The 17,639-nt window shown below is 38.2% G+C and overlaps 1 protein-coding gene across 1 annotated transcript in view; it reads right to left on the reverse strand.

Moving 5' to 3' along the window:
• Window positions 1–17,639, reverse strand: part of LOC121374941 (nucleolar GTP-binding protein 2-like) — a 50,083-nt gene that overhangs the window by 19,870 nt on the left and 12,574 nt on the right. Inside the window, exons 2-6 of the mRNA XM_041502086.1 lie at window positions 11,178–11,265; window positions 8,387–8,615; window positions 4,651–4,749; window positions 4,272–4,424; window positions 2,346–2,504 (exon numbers count right to left, since the gene is read on the reverse strand). Of these exons, the coding sequence (XP_041358020.1) occupies window positions 2,346–2,504; window positions 4,272–4,424; window positions 4,651–4,749; window positions 8,387–8,615; window positions 11,178–11,265 (728 nt within the window). The remainder of the gene's footprint in view (window positions 1–2,345; window positions 2,505–4,271; window positions 4,425–4,650; window positions 4,750–8,386; window positions 8,616–11,177; window positions 11,266–17,639) is intronic.

The following is a 17,639-nucleotide window of genomic DNA, read 5'->3' on the forward strand; positions in this document are numbered from 1 at the left end:
CGTACCTGGCTCAACATGACATGGGATGAGAAGCGTACCTGGCTCAACATGACAAAGGATCACAAGTGTACCTGACTCAACATGATAAGGGATGAGAAGCGTACCTGGGTCAACATGACAAAGGATCACAAGTGTACCTGACTCAACATAACAAGGGATGAGAAGCGTACCTGACTCAACATGACATGAGATCAGAAGTATACCTGACTCAACATGTCATGGGATCAGAAGCGTACCTGACTCAACATGACTTGGGATCAGATGCGTACCTGGCTCAACATGACATGGGATCAGAAGCGTACCTAACTCAACATGACATAAGATCAGAAGCGTACCTGACTCAACATGACATGAGATCAGAAGTGTACCTGACTCAACATGACATGAGATCAGAAGTGTACCTGGCTCAACATGACATCAGATCAGAAGCGTACCTGACTCAACATGACATGAGATCAGAAGTGTACATGACTCAACATGACATCAGATCAGAAGCGTACCCGACTCAACATGACATGGGATCAGAAAGGAACCTGGCTCAACATGACATGAGATCAGAAGTGTACCTGACTCAACATGACATGGGATCAGAAGGGTACCTGGCTCAACATGACAGGAGATCAGAAGCGTACCTGACTCAACATGACATGGGATCAAAAGTGTACCTGACTCAACATGACATGGGATCAGAAGGGTACCTGACTCAACATGACATAGGATCAGAAAGGAACCTGGCTCAACATGACATGAGATCAGAAGCGTACCTGACTCAACATGACATGAGATCAGAAGTGTACATGACTCAACATGACATCAGATCAGAAGCGTACCCGACTCAACATGACATGGGATCAGAAAGGAACCTGGCTCAACATGACATGAGATCAGAAGCATACCTGACTCAACATGACATGGGATCAGAAGGGTACCTGGCTCAACATGATAGGAGATCAGAAGCGTACCCGACTCAACATGACATGAGATCAGAAGCGTACCTGACTCAACATGACATGAGATCAGAAGTGTACATGACTCAACATGACATCAGATCAGAAGCGTACCCGACTCAACATGACATGGGATCAGAAAGGAACCTGGCTCAACATGACATGAGATCAGAAGCATACCTGACTCAACATGACATGGGATCAGAAGGGTACCTGGCTCAACATGATAGGAGATCAGAAGCGTACCTGACTCAACATGACATGGGATCAAAAGTGTACCTGACTCAACATGACATGGGATCAGAAGGGTACCTGACTCAACATGACATAGGATCAGAAGCGTACCTGACTCAACATGACATGAGATCAGAAATATACCTGGCTCAACATGACATGAGATCAGAAGCGTACCTGAATCAACATGACATGGGATCAGAAATGTACCTGACTCAACATGACATGGGATCAGAAATATACCTGGCTCAACATGACATGGGATCAGAAGTGTACCTGAATCAACATGACATGGGGTCAGTAAAAGAGGAATGAGGGCATAATACAAGGGGCCCTGTAAGAATTACCCTACGCGGTACGGCCCTGCTTATAAACACCAATAGTAACTGATGAAAACATTTGACTGAAGTTTCCTTCAACCTGGGTTTAATACAATGCAAAACTGCTTTCATATGTTGTGATCTGACAATATGGTAAACATTGAGCTATGTATATTATAATATTCAAACAATATCGTTCTATAGAGAATACCAAACAAGTTCCTGTGTGAGACTGTTTATATTACAATGAGTGTGTTTTCAATCGTACATCACGAGCAAATGCGAAAGATGTACAATTGAAAACATTAGAATTGTAATATAAACTGTTTCACACAAGAACGAGTATAGTCTTTTATTTATTACACCACATATCAATGAAAAACATTGCACAGAATGACTTCCAAAATAACTAAACAAGACATCGAATTGCATAGATTAAAGACCGGGAAAATGACGTTACTTTATCAATGAAACTTTGAATTCCTATGCCACACATCTATCAATAAAGGTTACAGAAACAATATTATAAAAATATCAAAGGTTAATTTTTTTTTTTTAAATATATATTTTGTTAAATTATGCTGCTGACATTAATTATAAGAAGTGACAGCAAGTATTTTTCCGATTTAAAAATATAAATTGAAAAAAACATGCTCACACTTTTTTTTGTATGAACATCCACACAGTCAATTAACCTGATCAGAGGTCATGACCTCTCAAAAGGCATATTCCACAATGTGAAGAGACGAAAAATATAACATGGGTATTTCTTTCACTGCGGTGTAATAAATAATTCTTCTACATCAAATACGACCATACAGATGACAAGTCCAGACAAACATACCGTGACCCAGACGGGCACGAGGTCAACCTTGTTGAGGATGAAGATGATGTGTTTGTGCGACTTCTCCTTGCCTATGTACTTCTCCACCTGGTAACAGCGCGTTCCGAGCGGGTCCCGAGCGTCCAGAACCTCCACCACCACATCCGACGAGTCGATCACCTCAAGTAGAGAAACACGAGAAAAACTCAATCAAGTCTATTACCTCAAGTAGAGAAACATGAGAAAAACTCAATCAAGTCTATCACCTCAAGTAGAGAAACACGAGAAAAACTCAATCAAGTCTATCACCTCAAGTAGAGAAACACGAGAAAAACTCAATCAAGTCTATCACCTCAAGTAGAGAAACACGAGAAAAACTCAATCAAGTCTATCACCTCAAGTAGAGAAACACGAGAAAAACTCAATCAAGTCTATCACCTCAAGTAGAGAAACACGAGAAAAACTCAATCAAGTCTATCACCTCAAGTAGAGAAACACGAGAAAAACTCAATCAAGTCTATTACCTCAAGTAGAAAAACATGAGAAAAACTTCATCAAGTCTATTACCTCAAGTAGAGAAACACAAAAACAACTCAATCAAGTCTATCACCTCAAGTAGAGAAACACGAGAAAAACTCAATCAAGTCTATCACCTCAAGTAGAGAAACACAAGAAAAACTCAATCAAGTCTATTACCTCAAGTAGAGAAACACGAGAAAAAGTCAATCAAGTCTATTATCTCAAGTAGAGAAACACGAGAAAAACTCAGTCAAGTCTATTACCCCATGTAGAGAAACACAAGAAAAAGTCAATCAAGTCTACCACCTCAATTAAAAAAACACGAGAAAAACTCAATCAAGTCTATTACCCCAAGTAGAGAAATATGAGAAAAACTCAATCAAGTATATTACCTCAAGTAGAGAAACACGAGAAAAACTCAATCAAGTCTATTACCTCAAGTAGAGAAACACAAAAACAACTCAATCAAGTCTATCACCTCAAGTAGAGAAACACGACAAAAATTCAATCAAGTCTATTACCTCAAGTAGAGAAATATGAGAAAAACTCAATCAAGTCTATTACCTCAAGTAGAGAAACACAAAAACAACTCAATCAAGTCTATTACCCATGTAGAGAAACACGAGAAAAAGTCAATCGTCTACCACCTCAATTAGAGAAACACGAGAAAAACTCAATCAAGTCTATTACCCCAAGTAGAGAAATATGAGAAAAACTCAATCAAGTCTATTACCTCAAGTAGAGAAACACAAAAACAACTCAATCAAGTCTATTACCTCAAGTAGAGAAACACGAGAAAAACTCAATCAAGTCTATTACCCCAAGTAGAGAAACACGAGAAAAACTCATTCAAGTCTTATCACCTCTAGTAGAGAAATACGAGAAAAACTCATTGAAGTCTCATCACTTCAAGTAGAGAAATACGAGAAAACTCATTGAAGTCTATTACCCCAAGTAGAGAAATACGAGAAAAACTCATTGAAGTCTCATCACTTCAAGTAGAGAAATACGAGAAAAACTCATTGAAGTCTCATCACTTCAAGTAGAGAAATACGAGAAAAACTCATTGAAGTCTATTACCCCAAGTATTGGAATATGGGAAATTACTTTTAAAAGGAAAAAACCCACTGAATAATTGTAATATGAAAAAACTCAATTGTTCTGAAACAGGAAAAAAAATTAACTCCACCACTGAATTATTGTAATATGGCAAATACTCAAATAAGTCAGTAATTGAAATATTTTAATAATAAATGAAAAACTATATATGTTAATCATAACTATGTTACAATATATTGTAATATGGCAAAACCTCCACTCTTAAAAGTAAGTAAATCACAGTAGTGTTGTAATACTTGAGCGAGTTACCTAAAGTATTTCAGGAGGAAACTACAACTGTACAAGATGAATACAAACAGTAAAACGCACTTTGTACAGTTCGTTCCAGATCCTCTTCGACTGCCCAGCCTTGAAGACGATTTCCGGTTCCTCATCCCGGATTCCGGTGTCTTCCAACTCAATATTGCTGTCTTTAGACTCATCATACTTCTCCACAGACGAAGACACTCGCTCAATCAGGGCCTGAAATTATTCAAACTTAAGTAAGTTGAAAAACTGCTCAAAAGACACTTCTTTTGATTTAAGACAAACTTCGCTAGCATCAGGTGTTAACCATGATTGAAAAAGTAGATGTGGCCCAGAAGAAATATAAGTCATGACAAAAATGGGCACAATAGAAACAATAATAAAAACAAGGAGTTTACAGCTATTTACACAGTAATAAAAGCAAGAGCTAGCCTACACTTACTTGTACATCAGTAACGGCCAAATTGGGTTTCTTGCGGTGAGATTTCTTTCCAAATGTATTTTCAAAACTTTCTGTGTCAAGAAGATGCATTCGTGAATGCTGCAAAAGAAAAACAAAGAAATATTTTTGTCCATTTTATACGAGCTTATTAAACATGGAATTAATTTATATCTGATACGACTCAATCAATGTATAAATGTTTAATGACACCCCAGCATGAAAAATACATTGGCTACTGGGTGTCAAACAAACGCAAGTACATGAATGAATTGATTAACAAAGCAATATTTAAAATTCAAAAGTCAAATAAATGTAAAAATATGTGCAAAAAAATAAATATCACACGTAAGTACATTTAAATAAAGAAATTTAATACTAATTTAGGATGGAATCAAAAAGACAGTTAAATTAAATTTTCTCCTACAAGGTAACAAATGTCTTTTCTCATCTGCTTAAGACAATTGCGCTCCACTAATATGCGGAAAACTGTCAGAGTACACTGGGGCGGAGGATTGTAATACGACGGATGCCAATGTTTATTTATAATAACTGTACATATCAGTGAGAACTGTCAGAGTACACTGGGGCGGAGGATTGTAATACGACGGATGCCAATGTTTATTTATAATAACTGTACATATCAGTGAGAACTGTCAGAGAACACTGGGGCGGAGGATTGTAATACGACATATGCCAATGTTTATTTATAATAACTGTACATATCAGTGAGAACTGTCAGAGTACACTGGGGCGGAGGATTGTAATACGACGGATGCCAATGTTTATTTATAATAACTGTACATAACAGTGAGAACTGTCAGAGTACACTGGGGCGGAGGATTGTAATACGACGGACGCCAATGTTTATTTATAATAACTGTACATATCAGTGAGAACTGTCAGAGTACACTGGGGCGGAGGATTGTAATACGACGGACGCCAATGTTTATTTATAATAACTGTACATATCAGTGAGAACTGTCAGAGTACACTAGGGCGGAGGATTGTAATACGACGGACGCCAATGTTTATTTATAATAACTGTACATATCAGTGAGAATTATTACAGTACACTGGGGCGGAGGATAGTAATATGACGGACACCAATGTTTATTTATAATAACTGTACATATCAGTGAGAACTGTCAGAGTACACTGGGGCGGAGGATTGTAATACGACAGACGCCAATGTTTATTTATAATAACTGTACATATCAGTGAGAACTGTCAGAGTACACTGGGGCGGAGGATTGTAATACGACGGACGCCAATGTTTATTTATAATAACTGTACATATCAGTGAGAACTGTCAGAGTACACTGGGCAGAGGATTGTAATACTCCGGACGCCAATGTTTATTTATAATAACTGTACATATCAGTGAGAACTGTCAGAGTACACTGGGGCGGAGGATTGTAATACGACGGACGACAATGTTTATTTATAATAACTGTACATATCAGTGAGAACTGTCAGAGAACACTGGGGCGGAGGATTGTAATACGACGGACGCCAATGTTTATTTATAATAACTGTACATATCAGTGAGAATTATTACAGTACACTGGGGCGGAGGATAGTAATATGACGGACACCAATGTTTATTTATAATAACTGTACATATCAGTGAGAACTGTCAGAGTACACTGGGGCGGAGGATTGTAATACGACGGACGCCAATGTTTATTTATAATAACTGTACATATCAGTTAGAATTATTACAGTACACTGGGGCGGAGGATTGTAATACGACAGATGCCAATGTTTATTTATAATAACTATACATATCAGTGAGAACTGTCAGAGAACACTGGGGCGGAGGATTGTAATACGACGGATGCCAATGTTTATTTATAATAACTGTACATATCAGTGAGAACTGTCAGAGAACACTGGGGCGGAGGATTGTAATACGACGGACGCCAATGTTTATTTATAATAACTGTACATATCAGTGAGAATTATTACAGTACACTGGGGCGGAGAATTGCAATACGATGGACACCAATGTTTATTTATAATAACTATACATATCAGTGAGAACTGTCAGAGTACACTGGGGCGGAGGATTGTAATACGACGGATGCCAATGTTTATTTATAATAACTGAACATATCAAAGTAAAGTTTGTTTTATTTAATGACGCCACTAGAGCACATTGATTTTTTATCTTATCATCGGCTATTGGACGTCAAACATATGGTCATTCTGACACTGTTTTGTTTTTTTAGAGACAGGCAGCAAGGGATCTTTTATTTGTGCTTCCCACAGGCAGGATAGCACAAACCATGGCCTTTGTTGAACCAGTTATGGATCACTGGTCGGTGCAAGTGGTTTACACCTACCCACTGAGCCTTGCGGAGCACTCATTCACTCAGGGTTTGGAGTCAGTATTTGGATTAAAAATCCCATGCTTTGACTGGGATCCGAACCCAGTACCTACCAGCCTGTAGACTGATGGCCTAACCACAACGCCACCGAGGCCGGTCTCTGAACATATCAGTGAGAACCAGGCATGTATTCAAGTACAAACGAGAAATGTTTCAGTTTGATCATCACACTGAGCACAAGAGTAAAGTTTGTTTTGTTTAACAACACCACTAGAGCACATTGATTTATTAATCACCGGCTATTGGATGTCAAACATTTTGTAATTTTGACATATAGTCATAGAGAGGAAACCCGCTACATTTTTGATTTAGTAGCAAGGGATCTTTTATATGCACCATCCCACAGAGAGGATAGAATATACCACAGTATTTGATATACCATGGTGCACTGGCTGGAACGAGAAATAGTCAGGCTGACTATTATCAGAATCAGTCATGGTACAGGTACAGGTGAGAAATACATGTCTAGACACACGACTAACATCCAGATACACAACTCATCTCTAGACACACAACATGTCCATACACATGACTTACATCTAGAGACATGACTAACATCTAGACACATGACTCACATCTAGACACACAACTAATTTCTAGACACACCTCTACACACACAACATGTCCATACATACAACTTACATCTAGATAGGCGACAAATCTAGACACGACTAACATCTAGACACACGACTTACATCTAGACACATGATTCATGTCTACACGACATATCTAGACACACATCCAGACACATGACACATCTAGACACACAGCTCATATCTACACATGACTAACATCTAGAGACACGACTCATGTCTAGACAAACGATTTACATCTAGACACTCGACTAACATCTTGACACATGATTCACATCTAGACACACAACTCATTTCTAGACACACGTCTACACACACAACATGTCCACATACAACTTACATCTAGACAGATGACAAATCTAGACACAACTAACATCTAGACACATGACTTACATCTAGACACATGATTCATGTCTACACAACACATCTAGACACACGACACACCTAGACACACAGCTCACATCTACACACGACTAATGTCTAGACAAACAATTCACATCTAATCACTCGACTAACATCTAGACACTCGACTAACATCTAGACACATGATTCACATCTAGACACACGACTCATGTCTAGACACAAGACTCACATCTAGACACGTTTCATGTCTAGATACAGTTCATGTCTACACACGATTCACATCTAGACTCAATTCATGTCTAGACACATGACTCACATCTATACATACAACTTACATCTAGACACGACTCACATCTAGACACATGACTCATGTCTAGACACACGACTCACCTTGGCCACCTCGTTGAGGAGGGTGATAGGTAGCTTCGTCTGACTCATGACAACCTTGTACGGGTCATTTTTCACCTTGCCCATGGCTTCTTGGAAGCTCTGCAGTGCGGTCTGTGTGACAACGCGAGTGTTGCCGAACCATCGCCGATTGGGTTCGACGCGAGCCACGGAACCACACGGCAGTCGCGACTGATACGGTGCCGGGATAACAATCTTGCCTCGTTGGTCTCTGTACACCATAAAACAGTCATATCAATATACATGTACATACATCTGGGATAACAATCTTACCATGTCGGTCTCTGTACACCGTAAACCAGTCATATCAATATACATACATCTGGGATAACAATCTTACCTCGTCGGTCTCTGTACAGCGTAAACCAGTCATATCAATATACATATATCTGGGATAACAATCTTACCTCGCCGGTCTCTGTACAGCGTAAACCAGTCATATCAAGATACATACATCCTGGATAACAATCTTACCTCATCGGTGTCTGTACACCATAAACCAGTCATATCAATATACATACATCCGGGATAACAATCTTACCTCATCGGTCTCTGTACACTGTAAACCAGTCATATCAATATACATACATCCAGGATAACAATCTTACCTTGTTGGTCTCTGTAAACCGTAAACCAGTCATATCAATATACATACATCCGGATAACAATCTTACCTCATCCATCGGTCTCTGTACACCGTAAACCAGTCACATCAATATACATACATCCGGGATAACAATCTTACCTCGTCGGTCTCTGTACAGCATAATCCAGTCACATCAATATACATACATCCGGGATAACAATCTTACCTCGTCGGTCTCTGTACAGCATAATCCAGTCATATCAATATACATACATCCGGGATAACAATCTTACCTCGTCGGTCTCTGTACATCGTACATGCATAATTAGTTCTGTGAATGTCTGTCATACCCATGATGACTCATGTTACAATGATTTAAAGCCATCAGTTTATAGTAATTTTAAAAGGTTTTCATCAAATCAAATAATTTTAAATACTATTTTCTTGCTTAGAATATGAAATTATATATCTATAACCAATGCATTTTGGACATTGTGATATTTTTAGTATCTAAATATCAATTTCTGTCTGAAATAATTTCATTTGTAGGAATTATTATTTCTTCAAATGGCTAAACAAAATTTTAAATAATTTGGCCAAAGGTCATTCCAAATGTACTTATCTGTTTAAAGGAATGCCCATGCAAGGCCTTTGGACTGGTATGTATATTCAACGATATATAATGCACATTATTGCTTAATATCAACAAGGATATTATTATATTTAATTAATAAAATGGTTAAATGTGACAGCTATTATATATAGTGGGTGCAGCCATTTTGTTCTATTTCAGCGAATACATCCTCTGATGAACCGGTGGTTACGTAATACTTAATGAGTAACGTCAGGAATGAGTCTTAGAACTAGAGAAACAAATGTACCTAGTTTTTGTGGGATGATAAAATAGGCAATTAATTACTGCCGTCTATACACAAAAATATATACCAGTAGTGTGTAATACCCTGTGACCCCTAAAATGGGAATGGACATGGTTTATTACTGTAAATAGTTCTGTAAAACTATTGATTAAGTAGATTTTCCCCATCTAAAATCACTGACCAATTACGAAGTCCCAAAGAAAAGAAACTTATCAATTGTAGTGATTTCCCTAGACATTAGGCAAGGCATGGTAGACCAAATACTTTAAGGGCATTTTCACCATTTTTGGGGCACTTGTTTTTCATTAAAAATACACAAAAACATTAATGTAATTTATGTGCTTGCTTTAATAAATGAATGGCAAAAGATATAAAAGGCATATTTTATTAATTAATAATACCTTTTGGGGTGTTTTATAAAGGCAATTTTAGAATTAATTAGTGAAAAAGGCTTGTTTAATCTCAGGGCAGCATGGTGCTGATTAAGGCAAGATGGTGCTGACTATTGAGGCATGGTGCTGCACCATGCTAAAACAAGCTAGGGAAAACACTACACTTGGGTATCGTGGGTTGTCGTTTTTGCCCCAACGTAGCATACAAATAGGCCTAATAATGTACATTTTTCCTTTGGGTTATTTAACAGAGGAAAATACTATAACGCCATTTCGTTCCGTTAATGCAACTTGAAATATATCTAGTTAAATAGTTTATTATATTATCACGTCATTTATGTTGTTTTACAAGTCAGGTTGATCAAAGAGAAATGCTTTGTCAAACATTTCTGCTTTTTGTTTACATTGTGCATACAGGAGTTGGTAGGAGCTGACGTCACTTCGCCGTAAGCTAGAGTACCAGACGCATCGAAAACAAAAGAAAATGGCTGCCCCTAGTTAGCAGGAATAATCACGGTTTTTTTATTAACTATAAAATTACGCATTTTTCATTTGTTAAAGTGTCAGTATGTGTTGGTGGTCTAGGTATGCATCTTTCCAACACATAAGGCTCATGTTTGAGTTTACTCTCCCTTTAATGTTTTTTTTATTTAAAACACATCATGTTAAGATAGTGTTTTAAAAAAGCAGGATGTGTGTTTACTTTGTAGGTTGAAGAAATGGATGCTATGCTAGGGCTGAAAATTCACAATAGTCCCTAGCATGTTACAGTGATGACTGACATATTGTAATGTATGTTTTTTTGTTCCTGGGTTCACCACCTACTATGTACTAAATAAAGGATGAAATGTGCTGCCATGGTTACTCTCCATTACCAAACAGTACTTGAAGTTGAAGAAATGTAGAAAATTACTCACCTTTTGGCCTTAAAATTCCGATACATATTAAGTCGACGTATTGTCGTTCTGTCACGCATGTTGTGACCCCCATCTCCTTTTGTACGATCTGAAACATTGTACAAAATTTGTCATGAGTGTGTTCACTTAAATAACTGGTGATGTCCACATTTGACAGATTTGCCAATGAGCTGCTCTAACCCATAGTTAAAGAGTATTTACTGTTTAACGAACTACAACAGTAATATAAAATGCTCATTCACACCATATAAAAATATATAAAATATATTTAATGGGGAACACCACATCAGCTATGTATAACTCAATGACGTTATAAATGTTAAAATATGTCACTCAGACGAACTCTTAAAGTGTATTATTAGTTATACACCTGACTTTCGGCTGAGTTAATTAATACACCATTATATTATGGCAAATTTAGTCACTAAATTGAAAGTAATAAATAATGAACAAAAAATAATGTGGAGTAATTTCGTTGTCGAGTATAGTGCCTGTCTATTTCGCACTTCTCCGTACTACACAGGCAAATGGAGACATATGTAGTTTAATTAAAAAATGTTTTATCCATGTGTGGCAGGGGTTATAATTTAATGTTTTGGAGAGTCAGTTAATGAAGATCAGATACAACAATTACAATGAGGGGGAATTTCCACGAATACATCATTAATTAGGATTTCATTACCTTCAATACAAATAAGACAATGCTGGGCGATGGAATAGTTTGGGACAGTGTGGAAAATTAGGCCCTCTGAGGTACAAACATGTATTTTTCAGTGCATTATGGAATTAAAATGTAACAGAATTACAAGATAAATAGCAGATGAGATAATCACACATACATGTGCACCTATCTCTTGAAAAACAACCTGCAATTTTTCAGTAGCTTTAGCCGGTGAATTTCTACAGCTAGGTCTAAAAACTGGACTATTTCTACCAGGGCCCCGTTCCACAAAGCGATCTTAGCGCTAAGATCACCTTAAGTGCATATGTTAGCTGTGCAGTTGCAGTGATCTTGGGGCCAAGATCGCTTCATGGAACGTTATATCAAGCACTGCAAGTGTGATACCACAGGTTATTCCCATGTACACTCCATTCGTTTGTGTAACTGGCAATGTCATCTAAGCCAAAGTTTTTGTTTTTTCTTTACACGTAGAATTCTATGGTGGGATTTGAACCCATTTATCTCAGCTTGCACATCACTTGTACTAGCTACAACACTACAGAGACTGAATCACAGGAACTGGTTCTTTACAAGTTTTGTGTTTAATCATCTTCTGGTTTTCTTTAATTTGGTCAGTACAGTGAAACCTCTTAGAGGAAACTCGCTCAATTTTTCTGTTAGTACCAAGGAATCTTTTATATCATATGCACCATTCCACAGACAGGATAGCACATACATCGGCTTTTGATATACCAGTTATCTCTGATGACAGAGAGCAATCATAAGTGTCCAAATGTCCATCTAGCTCTCGAACAGCAGAGTACTCGGGATAATCCAGTGTTCTTGCTGGTCCATTTTGACACACACACCCCTTTATTTTTGTGCACCCCTCGTTATTTTTCGGCATCCTACTATATTTTACAGCATTCAGCTGCACTATTTCAAACTGCACACTTTTTATGCCTCCACCCTCCCCCAGTTCCTCATCTAATGAAAACACTGCCAGTGGTCATTAATTTTAAGATATATTTGACAAATTATAACTTTTAATCTTTATAAAAGGGCCTGCAGATGGATGAAATTAATATTTATAAAAAAATAAACATATTTATCAGTCAATCGGGTTGTCGCCAGGATACGTTTTTATATTGCCAGACTCACCAGACGCTTAACTTTCCCTGTTTAAATACTTTTTTTTTTTTTTAAATTTTTATTTTTTTTTTTTTTTTTTTTTTTTTTTTTTTTTTTTTTTTTTTTTTTATTATTATTATTATTATGGGTTTTTTTTCCTTCTCTGGTAGAATCGTTGGCCCTTGGGCCTAATTTTTGATGTGGGCACCGAGACTGGAAGGCACGACGGTTGGGTTGGCCGGGGGGGGGGGTGCTGGGTGGGTGGGGGATACTCCACCGGAAGATGGTTAGGGCGGTAGGCGTAGGCGGTTTTGGTCGTAAGAGTTGTTAAGTTTGTCCGGGGGACTGCCCCCCTCCCCCCCCCCCGGTTTCGGCCACACCGAAGTCCCCAATACGATGGGTGCCCCTAAGGATGGGGGCACCGAGACTGGAGGACACGACGGTTGGGTTGGCCGGGGGGGTGCTGGGTGGGTGGGGGATACTCCACCGGAAGATGGTTAGGGCGGTAGGCGTAGGCGGTTTTGGCCGTAAGGGGTGTTAGGTTTATCCGGGGGACTGCCCATCCCCCCCCCCCTGAGCCTTCCCCAGTTTCGGCCACACCGAAGTCCCCAATACGATGGGTGCCCCTAAGTAAAACATATTTCCCTATTAAAAAAAACTTTTTGTGGCTGAAGCCTAACCTCTTAGTCACCTGCCACCCCTATTTTGAGGGCTAATTAATATATTTAAAAAATTATTTTAAAATATATTTATATTTAGGACTGCCCGATCTAAATTTGCGTTACAAATTGTTAGTTGTTTGCTGTATATTAAATATTGTTTGGGAAAATAACGCACAAAATTATTTATTGTAAAGTCCTTTTTCCCTGTTTGTTTAAATATCAAAATTGCCCCAGTAATTGTTCTGTCCCAGGTTGGACTACTGGCATCCGGTGGCCGAACCTGGGATAGACATGCTCGAAACCTTCGTGGTATAGGAGCATGTAAATATTTTATTGATTGATTGAATCGGGTTGTGGTCTTTACAAAACCAGTTGAACACCCCCATCTTACCGTAGTACAGAATGATTTTAAAGTGATACTTCAGATATTACAAAAGTGCTCAACAAAACGGCTATGTTGTATAAATTATACAGATATTAGTAACAATATACGGTGTCAGGACGTTTCGGCCCCAGTACATGTTCGGTCCCAGACGTTTCGGCCCCTAATGCAATATACGGAGATCTAGTGTTTGTAATTGGTGTAGTAACATACACATACACCAGTAATAATATAAATAAAATACAAATTTGTGACATTAATTTGTCAAATAACATTCAGTGTGCGTGCACGCACACACACACACAAACATATGCGTGCATACATACATACATACAATAGACCTACATACATATTATACACCGTGACACGCACACACATATAAAATATGATAAAATAAGGAAGCGAAACTTACGTTTAGTATGTTTAGACTTTCATGTTTGTATATTACGTTTTAACATTGTTTCACTAACGATTCAAGCGGTAGAAAGTGATACAAGACAGAACTTACCTAACCCACGATGCCATCACAAACAACTTAGACTAGGTTCAGGAATTGTGCATCCATATGTGTTTTTGCTGTTTGTTTTAAATGCTAGAACACTGAGGTGTGTGCCCAGGACATGCAGCTTGGTTGAACTTTAATGGGATATAAGCACGGAAATAAAGTTGAACTGAACTGAACTAGAACATGTCTTACTGATGCTACTTTCAATTTACCTACTGGCCTCGGTGGCGCAGTGGTTAAGCCATCGGTCTCCAGACTGGTAGGTACTGGGTTCGGATCCCAATCGAGGCATGGGATTTTTAATCCAGATACCGACTCCAAACCCTGAGTGAGTGCTCCGCAGGGAAAACATTATTTGTGATCGTACCTAATTTCTGTACACATGTAACCCCTACTGACGTTAAACATCAGTGGTTCCAATTCTAGCCACATGTAAAGCACCCCTATTATGGGAAGGATCTATATGGAAATGTAAGTAGAACAAACGTAAAACAATTTATTAAATTGTATTTACACAAACAAGAAAATCAGTTTAATAATTATATGTTCATTTTTGGATTATCAAAGCCAAATAGTTTTGGTTGGTTGGCTCTTATTTATTCTTTAACACTCAGATATTATGTTCAATTAAAAATAATAATAATAACAAAAAGAGAGAAAGAAATAAATTACAATTCTTACGATAAAATTTAATAACAAAACACAAGTGACTGAATAATTTGATTTAATAAAACAATAACCGTGGCCGATACGACTAGGGTTATGGGGCCGAAATGGACAGGGGCCAAAACATCTAGGGCCGAATGTGTAGCAAGGCCGAAACGTCTCGAAAGCCAATATAAGACTATGAAAATAAGTCTTGGTTGTTATTTAGTTTTTGTGTGGAGTTTTTTATATAAAGATACTCTTTGAAACTCTGAAATTCTTAAGTTATAGTGAATATTAATAATTAGCATAACAGTGTGTTTAAAAGTGTGGGAAATACAGGAAACAATCAAAAGGCATATGAGTCTGGTGTTTAGAACGTCGCCATGCGTGTCTGCTGAAATTGTCTGCCAGCGTAATTGTCTGTCAGAATCCGCTCTGTAAAAACCCCTACACAGTCAGACTTTTTTCCTTTAATTCGAAGTGAAGATCAAAACAAAATAAGTATTTCTTGGTCTCCATGAGCTCGAAATAAATCACAATACACAATTAGGGTGGGAAAATATTTTGACCGCAATTCCGTTCTGAGCAAAATTGCTTGGAACCATTTGGATCTGCTATAAGCGTAATGCCGTAGGCAGATTAACCTCGACATGTGCTTGCACTCGGGGTTAATCTTGATGAACTAATTCCCGACAAAACACGCTTGCGTCCAGCATTTATCTTCATGAACTAAGCAACACTACGAGTCTGACTATGAGTTAGTTCACCAAGATAAACCAGGCCTAGCCATTCCACCATTAGCAGTTTCTGGACAACGGTTCCGAGGATTTTGCTCGGAACGAAATTGCGGTCAAAATAACGCTTACCATCACATTTCCCCACCCCAATCTTATATTGTGATCTATTTCGAGCTCACTGAGACCAAGAAATACTTACTCTGAAAGGCGTATGAGTCTGGTGTTTAGAACGTCGCCATGCGTGTCAGCTGAAATTGTCTGCTACAAAGTGGCTGCTAGAATCCGCTCGGTAAAGTCAAGACTTTTTTCCTTCAATTCAAAGTGAAGATCATTTCAAAGTAAGTATTTCTTGGTCTCAGTGAGCTCGAAATAGATCACAATATATGAATAGGGTGGGGAAATGTGATGGTAATCGTTATTTTGACCACAATTTCATTCCGAGCAAAATTCCTCGGAACCGGTGTCCAGAAACCGCTAATAGCGGAATGGCTAGGCCAGGTAAACCTCGCTGTTGTGCTTGCATGCGAGGTTTATCTTGGTGAACTAATTATGAGTATGACTGTCACTGTGTTAGCCAGCCAAGTTATGTCCCTTGGAAGAGAAGTCGGCTAAAATTTCGTTCTGAGAAATCACACTAAAAAGAAGTCATGAATATCACCAAACAGTAATAACTGTTACACAATTAATTCCACCATACCCCCAGACCTCTAGCGTCACAAAGAACGTTCTTTTAAGAACGCAGTGACAAAAACTTGATGAATTCTGAAATAAACTCTTCGCAAATGGTGGACGAAAAAACCGAACCGGAAACAGGCCCTGTAAGTACGATGAAATGTACATCACCTCGCTCAAACCAAACCCAAAATATCAAAACATTACACCAGTAGATATTAAAATGACAGAATACCAAATGGATGTTACAAAAGCATTAAAAAACAAACTGTTAGCTGCATGCAGACCTGAAAAATTCACAATAAAAGAAATCCAAGAAGGGCAACAAGCCCAGATAGTACTGGAAGTGAGTGGCCAGATAGTACTGGAACTGAGTGACCAGATAGTACTGGAACTGAGTGTGGCGGCTTTTGATGAAAAATCCACTGTAACAATAAAAATAACTCGAACCGTAGATAAAAAGGGACACACCAACATCCAAACTTTACGAATTACATATTGTGATAAATTAACTAAACCAACTACAGTAAATCTGTACATGACAACAAGCCGAATCCTGATCAATGGGAATCTAGAACCCATCCGAGAACCAATCAATCGTCTGAAAACACTCTTCGAAAATGATCACAACATACATTCTCAAGACACACAGATCAAAAGATTGATACAAAAATCAATACAAACTAAAGCTCCAAGAGCCAACCTCCAAAGCCATGGATCACAACATGATGGTGAATGAACTCCCATAAAAAATTCCTCATGCCAGGCCTCAAACAGACAAGAAATCCACGAGAAGGAAACAAAGCAAAAAGACTTACCCGACCAAACTCAAGCCCACCAAAATGCCTCAAGTCAAATATCTGAGACAAAAGAAACCGGAAATAATGGACTGGAGTACCACGACAATCAGCTACCATCAGGGCAAGAACATATTGATGAACAACTAACAACAACTACAGATAAACCTGTCTGCCCAAATACAAATGAACAAGCTGTAGTAAAGGACATTTATTTGAACCAGAAAAATAAAATACCCGAAGCTGATTAATGTGATTATCAAACTG

Source organism: Gigantopelta aegis, chromosome 6 (assembly GCF_016097555.1).
Source record: "Gigantopelta aegis isolate Gae_Host chromosome 6, Gae_host_genome, whole genome shotgun sequence".
Lineage (NCBI taxonomy): Eukaryota > Metazoa > Mollusca > Gastropoda > Neomphalida > Peltospiridae > Gigantopelta > Gigantopelta aegis.